Source organism: Rhipicephalus microplus, chromosome 2 (assembly GCF_043290135.1).
Source record: "Rhipicephalus microplus isolate Deutch F79 chromosome 2, USDA_Rmic, whole genome shotgun sequence".
Classification (NCBI taxonomy): Eukaryota; Metazoa; Arthropoda; class Arachnida; order Ixodida; family Ixodidae; genus Rhipicephalus; species Rhipicephalus microplus.
The window spans coordinates 14,908,420-14,927,594 of NC_134701.1; the positions used below are offsets into that span (position 1 = coordinate 14,908,420).

Genomic DNA, 19,175 nt, shown 5'->3' on the forward strand with positions numbered 1-19,175 from the left:
TAAAACCGCGTTAAACAATGTCAGCTATCGAGATGCAGTGTTTTTCACCATTAGAAGTCGGAAACTGTCATATGTAATGTGAAAACGCATAGAACCGTCGTAATGTTGCAGAAAGCATTGTAAAGTATCGAGTAAAACGTTTTATAAGGCTAAAAGTGCGAAGGTTAGGTGAGGTTGAGTTATGTTAGTTTAAGCTAGGTAGCGTCGTGAAACTACCGAAAACGGCGTCATATAACGAGATAGTGTTGTTGTTTTTTGCGAGTACGAAACTGCGATAGGTGAAATATTGTGAAAGCACACAAAACGGCATGAACTAGCCAGATACTGCGTCTTGTACCGTTACAAGTGCGAAACCGCTATTTTGTGATATTCTCGCGAAAGCGCATACAAGCATCGTGAAACTTTAGAGAACGATGTCATTTAACGAGATACAGCGTTCTGTACTGTACTAAGTTGGCGAAAATTTGTGAGGTCATGCAAATATCGTAATTAGGAACGAAACAGTGTAACAGAGTGTTTTATATACAAGTGCGAAGGTTAGGTTAGGTTAAGTTATGAAGAGTGATAAAACCGCATTAAACAATGTCAGCTATTGAGATGCAGTGTTTTTCACCATTAGAAGTCGGAAACTGCGATATCTAATGTGAAAACGCATGAAACCGTCGTAATGTTGCAGAAAGCATCGTAAAGTAGCGAGTAAAACGTTTTCTAATGCTTGAAGTGCGAAAGTTAGGTCAGGTTGAGTAATGTTGGTTAAGGCCAGGTAGCGTCATGAAACCACCAAAAACGGCGTCATATAACGAGATAGTGTTGTTGTTTTTTGCGAGTACGAAACTGCGATGTGTGAAGTATTGTGAAAGCACACGAAACGGCGTGAACTAGCCAGATACTGCGTCTTGTACCGTTACGAAACTGCTATTTTGTGATATTCTCGCGAAAGCGCATACAAGCATCGTGAAACTTTAGAGAACGATGTCATTTAACGATATACAGCGTTCTGTACTGTACTAAGTTAGTGAAAATTTGTGAGGTCATGCAAATATTGTAATTATGAACGAAACAGTGTAACAAAGCGTTTTTAGATACAACCCTACTGAAAATTCCTACATGTACAGGACCTGTACATACGATGTTATTGGATACGGGGCATACAGGTGTCACGGGTCATACGGCTGGTACGGGTCATGCGGGTGGTACGGGTCATGTGGGTGGTGCGGGTCATGCGGGTGGTGCGGGTCATGCGGGTGGTGCCGGTCATACAGGTGGTATAAGTGTAACAAATGTATGGGTATTACAGGTTATGCAGGTGATATGGGTTGGATTAGCTATTTGGGTCAAAATTAACATGCAGTAAAAGAATGTATACATAAGAAAGGCATGCTAGTTCATGAAGCACACAGTAAAATAAACAATGTATGTAGGTATGCTGCAATGATATCAAATAAACACGATCAGGCTAGAGTAATGTTTTGACGACTCATTTATTTAGGTCGTTCAACATTTCAGCAATGAATCTATTCATTTTTCTTAACCTCTCCATTGGTGCCGTTTCACTGGGTCTCCCAGCAATGTACTTGCTGAAGGCATCTGTAAAAATGAGCAGGAATATGTAGCAATTAGGGACTTACTGGTTCATATATATGATAAATTTTATTGTCCCTAAATTCAGCAAAATATACTAAGCATGAAACACTTACTTCCGACTGCCTCCAATTTCTTAGGCGTGAGTGCCCTCCTGGGTGATGCCTGGTTTTCTGAGCGCACATAGCGCCGACAAGGGGCTCCTGTGATGCTCCTGTTGTGGAGGGCACTCACACCACACAGAAGCTTGGTCGCCTCCTTACAGAACAAGCTGTCTCTCGGACGCGAAAGCAGCCATGCCCATTTTTCCTGCTCCAGGAATATGCCGTTTCCTAGGTGAGTCTGCGCGAAAAAATGTGGAATCATAATAAAAGACTCAAGAGATATCTTGTTTTTGAAAATGTTATGTGCGTTCTTTGGTCGTGCGAGTATAGTTTTGCTGGTATGTATTCAAATAGTTCTGATGAATCTTACAATTCACTTCTGCAACTGCATGCCATCTTGTATAACACTGGCATACTAAACGTTATCCAAATATTCTTTTTCTAAAGCAAATACAGTTCACAGAATGTATGTAAGTCTACAGGTGCATATAGTGCTTATTAATGGCAATACAACACCAGCCTTCACAAGGAGAGTCATTAATTTTTAGATACTAAAAGACTGGGCAAAAAGTGGGGTGGCATAGTAAGTTAGAAAAACATCAACACAATCCCTATTTAGAAATTTTACACTAATGTGGCTCCAGCGAAACAAAAAAGCATTCGTTTCAATGATCAATGAAAAGCAAATCACATACATCATTGCTGTCTTTACGTCTCACCTGAACAGTTTGTGAGAAGCTGTAAGACATTTTAAGAAAAAAGAATATTTACAATTTTGAGTGCTCTATATATGTGTGAAAGTTAAATTAACAACTATGTAACATATCTTACAGTTGTGTTACAGTTGTTAGTAATGTTGAGTCCATAATATTCTACTAAAGACCACCAGACACCCTAAAAGGCACTTAGAGCTGGCACTGACAAAAAGTGCTCTGGCACATTGCAGATAAAAATTTCTTTTGTCAACTCCAATAATGAGGAACTCAGGAATCAAAAAGACAGAGCCTCAATTCATTCCCCTTTTTCCTGACATTAGGACTTGTCACAAAAATATTTATGAAGCTTTTACTGAATGCCGTGACATCCCAAAAAAGGGTAATGCAGAAGATTGCACTGGTCATTCGTGAAATAACCTCCTGAATGTCTAAATTCACCAGTTCATAATTTACAAAATTATCCGTAGTAGATGAATAAACTAAGCATAAACATACAAGGAAGTGAAAGTGCAATGCAAGTTGCATAACCATGTATTCAACCCAGTAGTGAAAGTATTGCACTGAATAAACATAAATTTACAAAAAGTAGAGCTACTTCATCGTTTAACTGAATAAGGGCATGCACACAGAGACGGACACTAGAAGAAGAAAATGCACACAACATAAGCGGTGTTCAAGTGTCTGTATGTGCCCTTATTTTGTTAAAAGATGAACGAATACCAACTACCATAACTATCCAAGCTACTGTAAAGCTACTTACTTGATTGTCCACCTGGAAAAACAGCGGCAGTTCATCACTGGCACCCAAACCCTAAAAGGCAGAACAAAGGAAAAGTCGATCAGCTATAAAAAATATTAGGCACACATATGCCAGCATGGCTTCCAGGTATGAAAGTTAAGCATCATTTCCAAAACTTTTTTTTTATTTTCAGACACAACATAACTATCAGCCCTCATTTGTGCTTTGTTCAGCCCAATAACAGCTGCTGAAACTTTTAACCCTATTGTTTTTCCAGCTTATGCTCCATAAATTGTTAAAAGCCCAATCACTGAGCTGCACAACGAACTGATCAGTGTTCTACATTGTGTTATTAAAACAACCTAATTTTAATCCCACTTAAGTTCATGGTTTATACAGTTTCTAAAACAAAGCTCCCTTTTAATTGACTATCACAATTTAATTCCTGCAATTCGGTGTGTTTTCTAGGCCAAAAACTTGAGCCTAACGTGAAGTTTACCCATCATATTGCTTATGCTAAACAAAAACTGCCTTCGGTGTACAACCCTCATTAAATCTTCTTTACTTATCTCCTGTGATGCCTTATTGTTGCCCTGCTTTCATAAACAGTCAAATCACCTAGCATTATTACATGGGCAAATATGCATAACAATAATCTTTTGCCAATAGAGAACATTCAGAATACACATAATTCAGGACATACAGGAGAACATTCAGGAGAACATTCAGGACATACACATTATTACCAACAGTTCTTTTTACTCTAATGCTGCTCACCTTGTCTAGGCTAACTTCATACTACTTGCATCTGACTTGTTATCACTTAATCATAACGGTATTCAAACTAGCTTTTGTGTGAACTGAGTTATATAAAATGTTCAAAAATAATAATTGTGCAAAGTTTGCCCATAATTACAACTTCCTTACACCTAAACATACATTAACTATGGCAGAATGACATCCTACTTTACAGTGATTAAATTATAGAACTTACTCCACACACTTGAAGAATTTCATCTCCTAAAAATAGCTTGTCAAGAATGTTTGTTAATGCAAAAAGCATATGCAATTGGTAGCTTAAAAATCTTTGTAAATTTACATTTAGGTTTTATGGTGAGTAAAGCTACGTGTACAACTATTATTATGTTGAATTCGACTGAGAGATCCAGAACAGCCGCCCAAGTCTTGAAGCGAGCACACGGCTTACACCGTTTTTAGATACTGTCAGTTGGGAAAGCCCGCTATGGAGGCGGCACCGACTCGTACACGCTCAGAGGGGCGCGGTGCTAACGAAGCTTTGAGAACGAGCTACCGCTGGCTTCCCGCGGCAGCGTTGAATTTGTTTTTTTCCTTTTAGTTTGCTTGCTCAGATTACAGAGGCGGGAACTTGAAGGTTAGATTTCTGTCACGCAAATCGTATTTAACATGGTACACAACAATCAAGCAAGCTTGAGTGAATTAGCAGTTTAACACAGTAAACATGCTGACCTTCAGTGCGCCGGGCTGTCTAAGTGGCTATGTCTATGAGGAAAACACTTGTGATCAGCAGTACTTCTTCAAACCCCCCAATTACCCTACAGTTCTCAAGGACTGAACAGCTGCTATTCCATGAAAAGTCTTGCAGGTAATGGTCAAAACATGCATAAATAATCATACATTTCTTAGGTACAGGCCCGAACCTTATTTATCACTAAGTAGTACAGTCGAGCCCACATATAACGGCCCCACTTAAAACGAACTTTCGCTTCAAACGAACACTATCCGCGGGACCATGAAAATATATATTGGTTCAACGGCACAAAATCGCACTTACAACAAACGTCTCCGAGCGCCACTGATCGGTTACAGCGAACAGTCAGCGGTCTCCCAACTTCCCGGGAAACCAATTTCGACCACCGATCAGGCATCGGCGAGGTGCCTATACATTCTTATTTTTAAACGCTGACCCTGCCCCCGCGAGCCTCTAGTTGCTGCTCCCCAACCCATGAAGAAAGGAAAGTGCCCACTGCTTTTTGTTATGCACCCCTCCGTCCTTTGTCCCCCCGCTACCCTGAGCCAGACGAGGCCCGCGTTTTCACACTGCCACCGATCTTTCGAAGACCGGTCGGCCATCTACCCCGTTTTTAATCGCTGGTCCTGTCGTTGGCATCGCCGGCCTGGAGTGACCAGACCATTTGCCAACATCGTCGGCCACCGACTGCATCCGATAGTCTGCGTCTAGTGCACGGGTGTACGCTACCCCACCGACTCTGATACTTTGTGATTCGTTTCGTGTCAAGGACTTGTTCTCGCTCGCTTATCACTCGACTCGGCATGCCTTCCGCTCACGTGCGGAAGCACGAAAACGGCTGTTAATTTGCGCGGGACGAACAGCGAAATATCGAAGTTTGTGAGGCCACGCAAACTCGCCGGCGCAACAAAAAATTTTTTGACCACGGCTGCCGATTGTTCGAACACCCCCGCGCACTGATCCAGGCGGCCATGCTTTGACTTCTGCGCGCGCAGGCACTCTTTCCAAGTTTTTCTACGTGCGAGTTTCGCGGACCTATCAAGCAAGCTACCCAACCTGCCTCCTTCTCATGCGTTTTGGTTTTCAAGGTCGCCCTTCCTCCGCATCCTCTCCTCTCTTGTCGCAATTTGGAAACTAATTTCCTGCTGTTTCACATGCAGGGGTAGCAGACGACGCTCCTTCACCAATCTCAAAGCGACAGCAGCGCCGCCTCCACCGGATACGAGAGGGGGCAGTCCTCGCGGCTGCGACAGAACTGCGAACCAAGACATATCGGGCCAAATACGAAGGGGTAGACACAGTATGCAGTGCGTGTGGAGAGGAAGAAGAAACTGCCGAACACTTGATAATGTTCTGTAAAGGGCTTCACCCTATGGTTCAGGATGATGGCGCAGAGTTTTTCAAAGCACTGGGGTTTAGGGACCGGGAGGGCAAAATAAACTTTAAGTGGGTAGACTTAACCAGAAGGAGGTTATCTGATTGGTGGCTAAAGTCAAGACACGAGTGAAAATTAAACTCTTCACTGCAAAGTACGAATCCTGAAACTCACTTTTTAAGGAAAAAAAATAAATATAGTTTTTGGTTCATTAGGTGTTACGGCTTGGTGGCGCTAGCCATCGCCCGATCTAAAGGGTACAGCCATATCTATCCATCCATCCATCCACAGCGCGTGCTTACCCAACTGACAGTACCTAAAAACGTCTTACACCAAGCCAAACCTGCCACTGGAACACATGAATGCTGTGCATGGGGTGTCCAGAAGCTGTTTATGCTTACGACACTTAAACCGGCTCCTGAACTTTTTCAACGTAGCCGATGATCTTCGGGCACCTGCACAGCTGGTCGGGCAACTTGTTCTTAAAATTCACTTCCACACACGGTTTGTGGTCGCTGCTGCTACAACTGTCAAAACTTAACCGCCAGTTCATTCAGCAAAGTCAAACGATGCCATTTTTAAAATGTAAAGATATCCATAGGGTGATGAGACACCACCTAAAAAAACGTTGGAGACAACCTTATTCCCAGATCATACTAAAAATGACAGCCCTGCATTGCCGGAGTTCCAGAAAAATCTACCTTTGCCAGATGAAACAACATGGAAGCCCCATTGCGGAGTTGTTTGCTCCGAATCTGCCAGTAGAAAGCGGGAAATTGCTCCGAATTGACTAGGGGAACCCGGCAAGAAAATTTTTATCCTGCTCAACCAGTGCGATTCGACATTGACAGATGGTCACACTGCATTTGCTCAACTTTAAAATACTTGTCTACATACCACTAACAATGACTAGATGTATATTGATTAAATAAACAAACTGAAAATGTACAGGAGGCTAGCTTGACAATATAACCCCTAAATCGGATTGAAAAAAACAACAACAAAGAAACAGCCATTTCAATTATAAAGTACACACCTGGCTGGTAGGTTCTTGAGAACCACTTGAAGTGGTTCCAGGGTGTGGTACCGGTGGCATCAATGGGCATGGCTGCATCCGTGGCTGCTCTGAAGAAGGCGACGGAGGCTCTGGTAGCAATAAGTGCTGCGGCGGTGGCAAAGGCAGCGTTGCTGACCACCCTTGTGGAGACAACGGCGAGCACGGCCATAGTGGTGGTGGCGACGGTAGTGGTGGCGACGGTGGTGGTGGCGACGGTGGCGATGGCTGCATGAACTGCAACGGCCTTGCCTGAAAATGCAAAAAAAAAATCTAAATTACACTTTTGAAGCATACAGCTTTCTTTTTGCAAGTTGAATCGAATTTGTTTTTGTCAGTTTTATAATTGTATCTAACTTGTCTAAACTCACTCCATTATGCTTTTGTCCCTTTGTTTTTGGTGCAATACAGTGAAATCTCATTAACTCAAACATGCTTAATTAACAAATAACAATTCAGGGGACAGTGAAAGCTCAATGTATGTCATCTAAAACGACAGTATTATCAACAGCAGTGCCCTACTTACCGAGAAATTGAGGTAAATGCACGGGAACAAATGCGCCGCAGTAGGACGTTCGCGAAATGATCCTTATGACGTCAGACAAACTGCCTACAATTAATCACTGGTAATCAAACTAGCTCACTAAATAAAGAACCTTCCAAGTATCAAAAGACGTAAAAAAATGCTGCTTGTTGAGTTGTTTCTCATGAAAAAAGAACCGCCGGGAGTTACAATGGAGAATAGCGCAAGTGGTTAGAAAATTCAACTTTTTCCTGGTTAAACTAGACAGGCCGTGCCATCTTGAGCCAAAACATGTCTGCCATTTCGGAGCCTATTGTAGGAAATTGATCGATGGCCGCTGTTGCTGATGCGGCTCCTGGTGCTTTAGTTTCGCTAGTAGTGTCGGCGACCGTACAATAAAAAGCTGGGCAACGTTGTGCACGGCAACAGTGACGTGAGACTTTCCGCTTCTTGAGGCGGGTAAATTAAAGTGCACTAGCTGATACAGACCACTAAAACACGATTTTATTTCAAAATAAGCACTTCCTTGGCACAAAAGGCTTCTGGACCGGTAATCCAACAATAAAGGTCGACAACTTTGATTCTCCAGCTCGCACATTTGCCTTAACTGTACTGCTGACATCACTTCAAGTCGACCTATGAGAAGTCTCCGTTAACAAAACATGGCAGCACAGCCATGTTTGCCAAGTCATAGTTGAGTGAGGTTTGTAGTACCATACTGGTTCGATTGTGCCACCATAAAGATATTTCCTCTTTCATAAGTTGTGCAGCAATGTGTGATGATGCACACGGTTGACTGAATATTGCATCGAAATGTTTTGAAATCGGCATGTCTAATCATTACTGAAGCAGGAAAATAACTGGGCACAGCTTCAATCCCCTTCACGGCTGCTTTAAAACAACAGATAACGAAAATCTTCCTTTTCCTTTAAGTCGATTGTATTGACCCGCCACGACTCCCAACAGCTTTCTGCACTCCCAGTTGTTTCGCAAGTGCCTCCGGGATAGGCAACCTTAGAACAAGCAATGACATCATGTGACGTCGTGATGACACGACCAATTTGGGAAACTTATTTCTGATGCCACGACAATGACATCACAAGTTATTATTTGTCACTTTTGTTGGTGCTGACGGCCACTTTTCGCACTTGATAAAGCATCTTAATGCGTTGTCATAAGCTCATACCTTCTCTTGAATGCTCCTGTGGGTGGCCTCATGTTCATAGGCGCCATGATTAGTAGATGTGCTGCATTGGTGGCCGCAACAGGAACGGCTGGCCAATGTTTCTGTAAGAGAGCAAATGTGAAAAATAAAGAGCGCACATTTATTAATTGCATCCTGAACGAAGCATTACTTTTTCAGAACTTCAATATATTACAACATGATTAATACAAACATAATTATGTTGTATTTGCTCAAAGCTACACCAGCGCGTCAGGCTGATATTTTGCCCGATTTTACCGGAGTGCTTTTTGCTAAAATCCTCGGGTGCCATAAAACTCTTTCATACTCTGAAGTGCTCCAACCAAGTTGCCTTACCAATTTACTCTCTAGAAAACGTGTTATAAACAAAAGGAAATTAATCCCATGCATAGTGTAGTATACATTCTACTCAAAAAGATGGGTGAAGTTGAGATATTGACTGAAGCCTGTTAGGGTGAGAACATGATAAATTAATGACACCAACCATAAAAAGGAATACGAATAAGACATTTCAGCTCTCATGATGGGAGTCTTGTTCAGAGTGACAACTAGACGGAGTGAAAATATGCTTATGAGGACTTCAAAAGTGACTCAAAACCGCGAGTGTAGATAAGAATGAAGGTTCCATGTGTTATCAATGGTTCAATGTGTTATGTGTATCCATTGTTTAAATCAGCATTGATTGCAAGTGGTGTCCTGAAGAGTTTTTTTTTTCTAAGCTTATGCCGTTATGCTAATCTATTTTATTGCTCAAGTTTTCAGGGTGTTTTGCCATTGATTGATATGTGGGGTTTAACGTCCCAAAACCACTATATAATTATGAGAAACGCCGTAGTGGAGGGCTCCGGAAATTTAGACCACCTGGGGTTCTTTAACGTGCACCCAAATCTGAGCACACGGGCCTACAACATTTCCGCCTCCATCGGAAATGCAGCCGCCGCAGCCGGGATTCCAACCCGCGCCCTGCGGGTTAGCAGCCGAGTACCTTAGCCACTAGACCACCCCGGTGGGGCAGGGTGTTTTGCCAAGGCATAGGAAGACACCTTTACCTCGTTGACATCATTTTACATGCTGTCTGACCTGATGTTCGAAATTTCCAGTCTCACTGATATATACACAATCACAGTCTACAAGGTATCCAATAAGCATCAAGATACCTTTCTTTTTTTGTCCTTCATCTTTACCAGCCGATAATGCAATTTGTAGGAACGGAACTACTTGGACATCGTAATGGTTTTTGAACTAGTGCCTGACTCGCACGCATCAGACACGTACAGTATAGCGGCACGTTATCTTGGGAACACACGATCAGATCTTTGCGGCTGAAAGAGCTGGCGTTTAACCAGAGTTCGAGTAGCCGGATGCTAAGAGATCTCTGTGCACTTGCTGTAGGTCAGCAGCCCTGCTAGTCTGCATTGTGCAGATGCTATTGGTTCTAGCGACAAGTGAGACAACCACCGATATATTCTGGTTTGTCAGTTGCACCAAGTCAATGCCGGTACCTGATGTTGTGTGTTTTTTTCTGCAGACGGGAAACTTCAAACTGCGCTGGTCACATTTGACTAGGACTAGCAAGCGTGTGGCCGCACTTGCTGTCTTCCAGAAATGCTTTGGAGAAAGAAGTATCGTTGATGGCACACGGCACCACACACCAAATTTTTTGGGTGGTTTGTGGCTTCCTCGATAAGTTCCGCTTTTTCAAATAGATGCCGCAAAAAACAAGAAAAAAAATTGCCCGCAGCTTCCCTCGGGGGAACACTGAGGAGGATGCGGACCATATAATTGGTTAACGGGGTGTTAAAGTGCGACTTACTTGACTCGATGGCTAAATTGGTTAACGTGGTTGTGAAATGGGGTGTTAAATTGCGACTTACTTGGGTCTATGGCTAAATTGGTTAACGTGGTTGTAGGAGGGGGTGTTAAATGAGTGAACACGTACACACGTATGCGAAAGGGCGGCGCTGGTCGAAGGGAAGTCGATCATTGTGTTTGTGGATTCGTTGGAATTCATTTCACCGCGACCTTGGACGTCGACGCGCCCTACAAACCAACCGACGAGCGGCAACTGAGCGAGCGAGCGCCGACCTTGAGTATATATACAGCACGACGGCGCATGCACTGTCAGCTGTTGAATGTTCTCGAAGCGCAACGCCACATGCGCGTCCACTGGAGAATCAGGAGAATTGTAGATGTCGAACGCGGTGTGTAGAGGAGGAAGGGTGCACAAATGGTGGAGGAGTGAAGCGCGCGCGGTGTGTAGAGGAGGAAAGGATGCACAGATGGTGGAAGAGTGGGCGACGGCGCGACGGCGCATGCGCGCGCGTCAGCTGTCGAATGTTCGAGAAGCGGTGCGGACGGCGCGGACGGCGTGGACGGCGCACTACAAGGCGCGAGTATAAGATGCTCCGCATCTAAAACGAGAAAAAGAAGCACTGCTCGTTAAATTGGCATGAGGGAACACATTTTAAAAACGACGCTGTTGGTTGGCGCCCAATGTGCCATATTCAATGCTCCTCACTGCTGGAATTCAAAATGGCAGCATAACATTATTGGCAAGCTCCCAAGCAGGTGATTATTCAAACACATTCCAGTTCTGCATGCACAATGAAATGCGGGTAGAAAAGCAACTAGCTCACTATCAAGAAGGTAGGAGTCAGTTACCCCCTGAGAATAAATGTAGAAATGGTGGGTGCATATCTCGCCACACAATGCTAAGGTCACAGCATATGTTTTTTTTTTGCCATTGTAAACACGTCTCAGCTCATTTCGAAAAAAAAAAAGTAACCACATACCCATGCCCTGGATAGTATTGCGATACGGGCGATACATCGTAAAAGTATTTCACTACTGAGATACAAATACATTTTTAAGAAGTATCTCGATACAGCAATACAGACACTCAAAAGTATCTCTGAAATACTATCGCGATACTGCCCAGCCCTGCTCTTGAGACAGTTGTACACTAACAACTCCTCTAAGTGTCAGACAATTCAAACTGTTCCTTATAGTTTTCAAAGGCAGTCCTCTCTAATGGTCGATTCCTACTAAAGAGATTCATTTTTGTTACGGAATTTTTTTGAAGAAAACTAATAGTTCCAGCAGAGTGGGTCATGACGTTATATGCTCCTCCTCTGCTAAGCCGCCTGAATCTCCCCCCCGGTACATATGAATATAATGAGAAAGAATGCACTTTGATGGGTGGTGTCTGATGGCATCGTGCCTGAAGCCACAATTTTTCTGTTACCTTGCTGGAGCCGTCCAGAGTTTGGTGAAAAAGGGTAGGAGGAGCGGAGTCCATTCATACAGAACATATGCTTTGCTGGCTGCTGTTTCCTGCTAGTGCTGCTGTAACTACTGCACTGTCGTAGAAGGAAACAACATTCAGCAACTATCACAGCTGTTTCCATACTAAGTGGCCACTCTCTCACGCAAATCTGATTCTATAAAGGGCTGCATTGTTTTGGTTTTCTTAACTCTGATCATACAGTTAACGTCCGATTTCTCGGACTACCGAAATCCTGGACATGCCTGATTTCTCGGACTGATCTGTGGCACCATCAAGTTCCCCATACAGTCAATGTATGTCCAAAATTTCGGACATTTATAGCTTTCACCGTCCGATTTTCCTGCTAACTTTTTACTGCTAACAGCGGAATTGAAGTCACAATCAGCACCACTATTTTGGTTCTTTTCGTACCCTCGAACCCACTGTGACGTGGCTGCCGTACCTTTGACACCGCAAATGCCGGAATCCAGCACACGCCAATTTGTAGCCAGCCGTGGCTTAGACAAACCTGTGGCCACAACTGCATGGTGCTGTTACTAATGTTACTATAAGGCTGTGATTCGGCGGGAAAGCTACGCTGTTGACCTATAGTCTGCCGCCGGCATGCTTCCCGACTCATAGAAGGCGGTAACACAACAGACTCCCAGGAACTGTTTTTGCCACGCCAGCTTTAAAATGTACGCCGAGACGACAGTCTCACCTAGAGAGGGCAGCGTGTGTAAAGAACTTCCAAATGCGGTCGTTGCTTCAACGACCCACACGGTGCTGGTGTTTCGATTTCAGCCAAGATAACCTTGGAGGGCTTTGCCGACACTAGCGAAAATCTTGAGCTGTGTGCGGAATTTACCGGTGATGAAATCATTCAAGTTACTAAAGGTTTCGACAACTCCGACACATAGATCAAAGAGGCAGAGCCTACACGGGCAACAAGTTCGGTGTTGACGCGAGCATGACATCGTCATAGGTGTACAGTGACAGCATGACTTCAGCTGATATTGAGGCAAACATAATTGGGGCAAGTGGAACTCCGTGCAAACGAAAATAAGAGAGTCCTTTTAGCACTTAATTTTTACAAATGCAGTAGCGTCGGTCACATAAAATTTTTTCTTTTCGCTTTTTTTCTATTACAAACGGCTCTTTTCGGGGCAACCGAAATGATGCACTTGCTGAATTGCCACGAGAATCCTGTACTCTTGCTGTGACCTTTTCCGCCAGTGAAAAATACCTATTCAAAAAGTGTAATTTTACTTGCATTCGTTTTTCCAAACTGCCTGATTTTCCGGACCTTTCGCAATCCCTTGAGTGTCCGCGAAATCGGATGTCGACTGTACAACATTAATCCAAAGGGCTATTTCAGGTACTACATCCTTATTGTGGAACAAAAAGCATCGAAATAACATGAAGATGCTAAAGTAAATGTGTTAGGGTACACATAACCACAGCACTCACTCACTGCATTAAAATGTTTTTTTTAAATTCTAAAAGGCAGCATGGAATAAATATAACTTACTGAGTTCGTTTTGCAGCATGTCTTGCAGCTTGTCATTTCTTTTCTCGAGTACTTCTATTCTTTCCTCTAGTCTTTTGTTTTTTTTCTTGAGCTGCCTCGTAATGTTTCTCTCTTTTTCGAGCCGACTCAGTTCGACAAGCTCTTCTTCGGAACTCGCGCTGCTTCGGCGCCTCTTTGTTCTTGGTTGCTGATTTTTTTCTTTTTTCTTTTTTGAATGCTAGCAAATAAACACATCAACCCAAAGCCAACATCACTGATTAGAAGCCGAAAACGAGCAAATATGCCAGGAAACATACACGCTCCATTGATACAAACATAATTCAGGTTGTAGCAACTACCTGGCATATGAAGTTCAGTAGGGTTGAAAGCTGGGCTAGTTGGTGAGATATCATTTCAACATATGGTATAGTAGCGCAACTTCGACGAGGACCTGAGGACAAGAAAACACGCCACTGTTTGTGAGACTAGCGAGTGCAGTGTTTTCTTGTTCTCAGTGTCCCCATCAAATTTGCTCTACTACACCATATGTTAAAATGATATGTAGCATATTCCAGCCATGACTAGTGAGCATTCTAACACCCTGTCACACAGCAAATCTAATGTCCTTCGTTTGCAATATCCTTTCTTTGCTGTCACACGGGGAAACTAATGCCATTTGATGAAAACGACCTTTTCTGTGGAACGAGTTCCTGCAACACAATCGCATTCGATTTCTGACTGAGTAGTCTCAATGTCAGGGACTTTTAGGGAAATGGCTATAACTTCAGTATATATACATTTTATAATTTATGAAGATCTCGTTCCTTACTAGCTCAACTTATTACTGGTTTGATGACATGATAGCAGGTGCATAAGTTAAAAAAAAAATTAAGGGACCCTAACCCCCGAATGCAGAGATGTTACTTGGCTCGCGACTTCAACTTAACTTGAGCAAGTCGGCGCGAAGCAAGCAGCGGACTTCAAAACGCCCAAGTCAGCCTTTGCGTTTCATAAATGCTCAGGCTGTCTTGCTTGGTCAAGTCAAGAACGAGCTTCAAAGCAGAAACACGCTGCTCGCCTGCTAACGAGGGTAATAATGAAGTTGTTCGCGTAAGGCATGCATTACACCAAAAAAAGGCCCTACGTTTTAAAATAACTATAAAAACGAAGGGTCACAAGCATATTGTTGCCATTTTACGGCTAACGAGCGGCACGTGGCGCCTGCCACCACAACGATGCGCAGTGTTGCTTCTGTAAAGCGTTCGTTGCCCGCTGGTTTTAGTGGCCACCCGAATGCGGTGCGTTTCTCCACGGTTGCTTGTTTGGAGGAGAAACAAGCATCGCGTTGGGTTCTTTCGTCGTTTTTTTTTTTTCTCATTCGAACGCCATGGCATGTATTTGTGCTGACCTGGCTCACGAGGTGACGCGATTTTTACGATATTTGCCTCTCTGTTCGCATGTGTGCATGCCTGTAATGGGCTAGGTCGCAGTTATTATGAAAAAAAAAAAAACAAGTTCTGGGAACAAATGTGATTGGTATCCTTTTGTTGAGCTCAATAAACAAGAGAAAAAGCGGGGGTCAGGACATTGCCCTCAGCAGAATTCTGTCTCGCGGGGTGCAGCAATGTATCACTGCATGATGGTGACGCAGATAAAAAAACCCGTGATAGGGGCACCTCTTTTTTTTTGTGTGTAATTTTACGTAGCGTTGTGCTACAAGCGATGCCTTTCTATCGAGAAACAGCGCATTAGACGGGACGAAAGGATAGACGACGCACACGGACACAGCACCAAGTCAATTTTTTTTTTACCGAAAGAGGCGGAAAGTGTCGTCGTGTTATAGAAAAACAGAAATAGCCTTTGCGGTTACGGAACACTTCGGCGTTGTCGACACCGGGGCTAATAATACGCACGTGTGTGTAGTCGACACAACCTGTAACGCAAGGGAACTCAGCCACTTCATAACAGTCCGCCGGCTGCGGAAAGCGCACCAGCATCGCGTACCGGTGCTTTGCGATGAGTAGCGTAACTTTTCCGACTGCACGGCACACTGTCGACTACGGAATGCGGACGAAATTTCCGGTGACTGGTTCGAATGTGCCAGCGCTGTAAAACCTGAGAGCCATCAGCAGCTATAACACTGGATGCACGGGCTGTCTTCGGTTGTCCCCACTTTCACGGAGTGGCAACATAACGAGCAGCTGCCCCACGACGTTCTTCATGAATCTGTACCTAGCGTGGAATTGTTGCTCGTCGTACAACTCCATCGGATTTCTTTGGTCACGTAAAGCGGTTCCGATAATCTTCGGCAGGCAGTGCGCCTCAAAAAATGCTACGATTATGGCGAGGCAAGCAAACTCAAAAGCGGCCACCTTTCACGCGACGTCCATTCGAGAGGTGGCCATGTCGCAATCACGCGTGAAGTCGCTTTCAAGCTAGCCCCGCAGCTGACTTGAAACTTGTCCTGACTTCGACCGAGCCAAGTCGCCTTCAAGTCATCCGCAAGTTCGAGAACGATTTATGGCGACCGGCAAGACTGTCTTGAGTCAAGAACGAGTCAAGTACGAGTCAAGTAACATCTCTGCATTCGGGGGTAAAGCTTTGTTTTTAGGAGTTGAAGGCAATATGGATATCCTGTTGCTACTACGTGCATCGAACACTTGGTGCATGAAACCTTTTCGAACTTCTTACGCACCCACTACGTGGCCTTAAGGGAATAGGTACAGTAGCGCATGTGCCTTTGGTAGTGGGTGGCCAGTTTTAAACCTCCAAGGCATTATGATAATGACATGTTATGATGCCCGCTAGAAATGGCAGGTTGTACCACGCATTATTACTGCAATATTTCATGTTGCATTGTAAAGCATGTATACAGGATGTGTGTGTTTAAGTATGAAAGGTGATTCCACTGCATTTCCAAGCAGAGGAAGTTCATTCATTGTATTTCTAAACAGATGCGTGGCCGTGTGGTAGAACTTCCGCTTGCCATGCGAACGAACTGCGTCTCAAGAATTTTTATTGTTTATTTTATTTGCATCATTCTCAGTTTTTCAGTAGTGCATAAGATGATTTTTCGCTCACAACCAATGATGCGTATGCCGGAATTTCTGCAAATCGAGCTCTCTAATGCCATAGCGTTAAAAAGAAGCTACTCTCCATGACAGCAGCTGAACGCAGGGCATGTTTCGTTTGTGCCCTGTTGTCATTATTGCCTGTATTGTGGATATTAATCATGTGGTGACCAAGGTGGTGACTACACGAAATCGTTGCTGCCGTCTCATTTCTGCAGCGGGGGAGTAGCTTGTGCACCTTGCTTCAGTTGACTGTACTCATGCCCGGTCATACCATCGGCCAACGGCATTCGAGTGTGTCGTGCAGCTGTGGCAAGTTTTTATTTAAAACGGCCACTTATTTTATTATAGGTGCACCTTTCCACCCATAAAAATTATTTTTGTGGATACACGCATGTTACTTACAAGTTTTATTATATGTTTATTTTTCCCAAAGCCATGGGTCAGGAGGGCTGAGGTCATGGTCATCATTTCAAAATGACATTTGTTTTTGTCATGGGACAGCACGCAGGTAAAATGAAATTAGGTCCGCTTAATGTAATTTGTTGTGAATGGCATTGAATTTGCCATGTGACAAGGGTATAACATCTCTCACATTGCAAAACGTCCCGATAACCACCACAACCACCACAGTTGCAGTGATATTCGATTTCAAACAGTGCCATTTCCACACACCCCAGACTTGCGCTAAATTGTCGAGAAAAATTCTTAGCTGCATCACAACATCAATAAACACATAGTTACCATGACTGCAACAAAAACAACTATGCCACACCAACTTTTGCCACATAATAGGATAAAAGCAACAATACTAACACACAATGTCATCTAAAAAGCTGACAAATGCATATCTGTGAAATTTAACATAGGTCACTATGTAAATTGTAACCAAAATGCTGGAAGTTGCTGCTCTGTGCCTGCTATTCTCTCTAATGTCACTCTGTGCAAGGCAAAGTTACCATTTGTGTAACAAGCAGCCATATTATGCCTACCTAGCTTAGTGTACACTGATCAGATTTATACACAAGTTTCAAATAAATCAATTACTTTTCCAAAACTAACATTCTGGGTAACTCAATTAGGTTTACTTGTCATTGATTACCAGTTATCACTGACTTTTTCATAAATAATCAAGTTATAACCAGTATTCTACAGCACTTTTTGTCCTAATACCCTGTAAGGACAACCCTCCCCTCTTTGTCAGACAATGGCCACAACAGACTGCACATGCATGCTCCTTTCCTTAAGGCCTTCTCAACTGTTGCGAAAGCAATGGGAGAGTTTCTCAGTATGTTTTGCCACCTATCGGTTGTAAGAGTGCTGCAACCCTGACTTTGCATCTCCTGTGTCCCGTACACATCAGAAGACTGTTGCTTGATATAAAACCGCGAAATGGGAATTGTCCACTGGGAGGGTGATTATTCAAGAAGCTGTAATTTGATCACCACTTCAAAATTGATGCTCAGTGTACACTAGCTGCATTATCTACACATAGTGCCCCGTAAGAAGAGCTCTCCAAGACTTTTGTCCTTTCAAAGAACTTCTGAGCAACTTCCACTGCTATAAAACTGCCAAACACAGTCACGGGGGAACATGTCGTCCTTGTTTTGCAGCTTCATGAAATTTAGAAATATGCCATTTCAATACAGTTATAAGTGCTATAAGTACCAAATCTGGCAGCATAGTATTAGCACCTATATTTGAAAATGCAGTACTCACTTCTTGCCCAGGTGCCTGATGCAGGTCACGGACGATTTCAAGAAAACAAAGTTTCATGTATGTTGCCTTTTCAGTTGTCTCTTCTTCACTTTCTATGTCATAAAAGACAGTGTCAGGAACTGACAGCCGTTTCTTGCCCATCTTCTGGATCAGGTCACTAAAGGTGGCTAAAGAAATTATCAAACGAAATTAAATTTTAGCAGGCCACTAAAGCACCAATGTGGTATGAAGACCACAAATGCATGCAAAGTACAACTACATATCTATTCTACCACAAAAGCTTGGTTCTGCAGAAAGAAAGCTGTGCTGTACATGCATTCGCTTCTAGATGATGCAAGTCAATGGCTGATGGTAAGAGTTATGCAAGTATTTAAACCTTGAGACAAACGACATGTTGTTAGTTATAGCACAATCTCAATTAATTTACCAGGTGATCACATATGAGCTATTGGAACACATCAAAACAATTAGTCAAAGCTTTTGAACGTAATTCAGTCTGTGTGAGCAACACCATTTCTAGGAATGCTTATTAACTGTCCCGCAGTAGCTTTTTGAAGTTTTATTTTATTACCATTGCAATCTATTCCAGAGAAAAAAATATCTAATTATACTAAACTCATCAAAATAATTTTGGCATTGCCATTTACTTATAGCTTCCGCATGCAGCAGTTCAAAGATCTTGTCAATTGAAATGACTAGGTGCAAAGATTGCATCAAGTTCAAACTAGAACAAGATAATCAGAAAATATGTGTAGCTCAGCTGATCGCAAGTTGGGCATTCAGTTCAGTTTATTACCTTAAAGG

General features: G+C 43.2%; 1 protein-coding gene across 1 annotated transcript; it reads right to left on the bottom strand.

Annotated features, from left to right (window-relative positions):
* Positions 1–1,462: 1,462 nt before the first annotated feature.
* Positions 1,463–13,723, bottom strand: LOC142784669 (uncharacterized). Its single transcript, XM_075883124.1, has 4 exons — positions 13,603–13,723; positions 8,789–8,889; positions 7,062–7,331; positions 1,463–1,587 (listed from the first exon to the last, which is right to left on the bottom strand). The coding sequence occupies exons 1-4, from the start codon at positions 13,619–13,621 to the stop codon at positions 1,528–1,530; spliced, it is 450 nt and encodes a 149-aa protein (XP_075739239.1). The 5' UTR covers positions 13,622–13,723; the 3' UTR covers positions 1,463–1,527.
* Between the last annotated feature and the right edge of the window lie 5,452 nt (positions 13,724–19,175).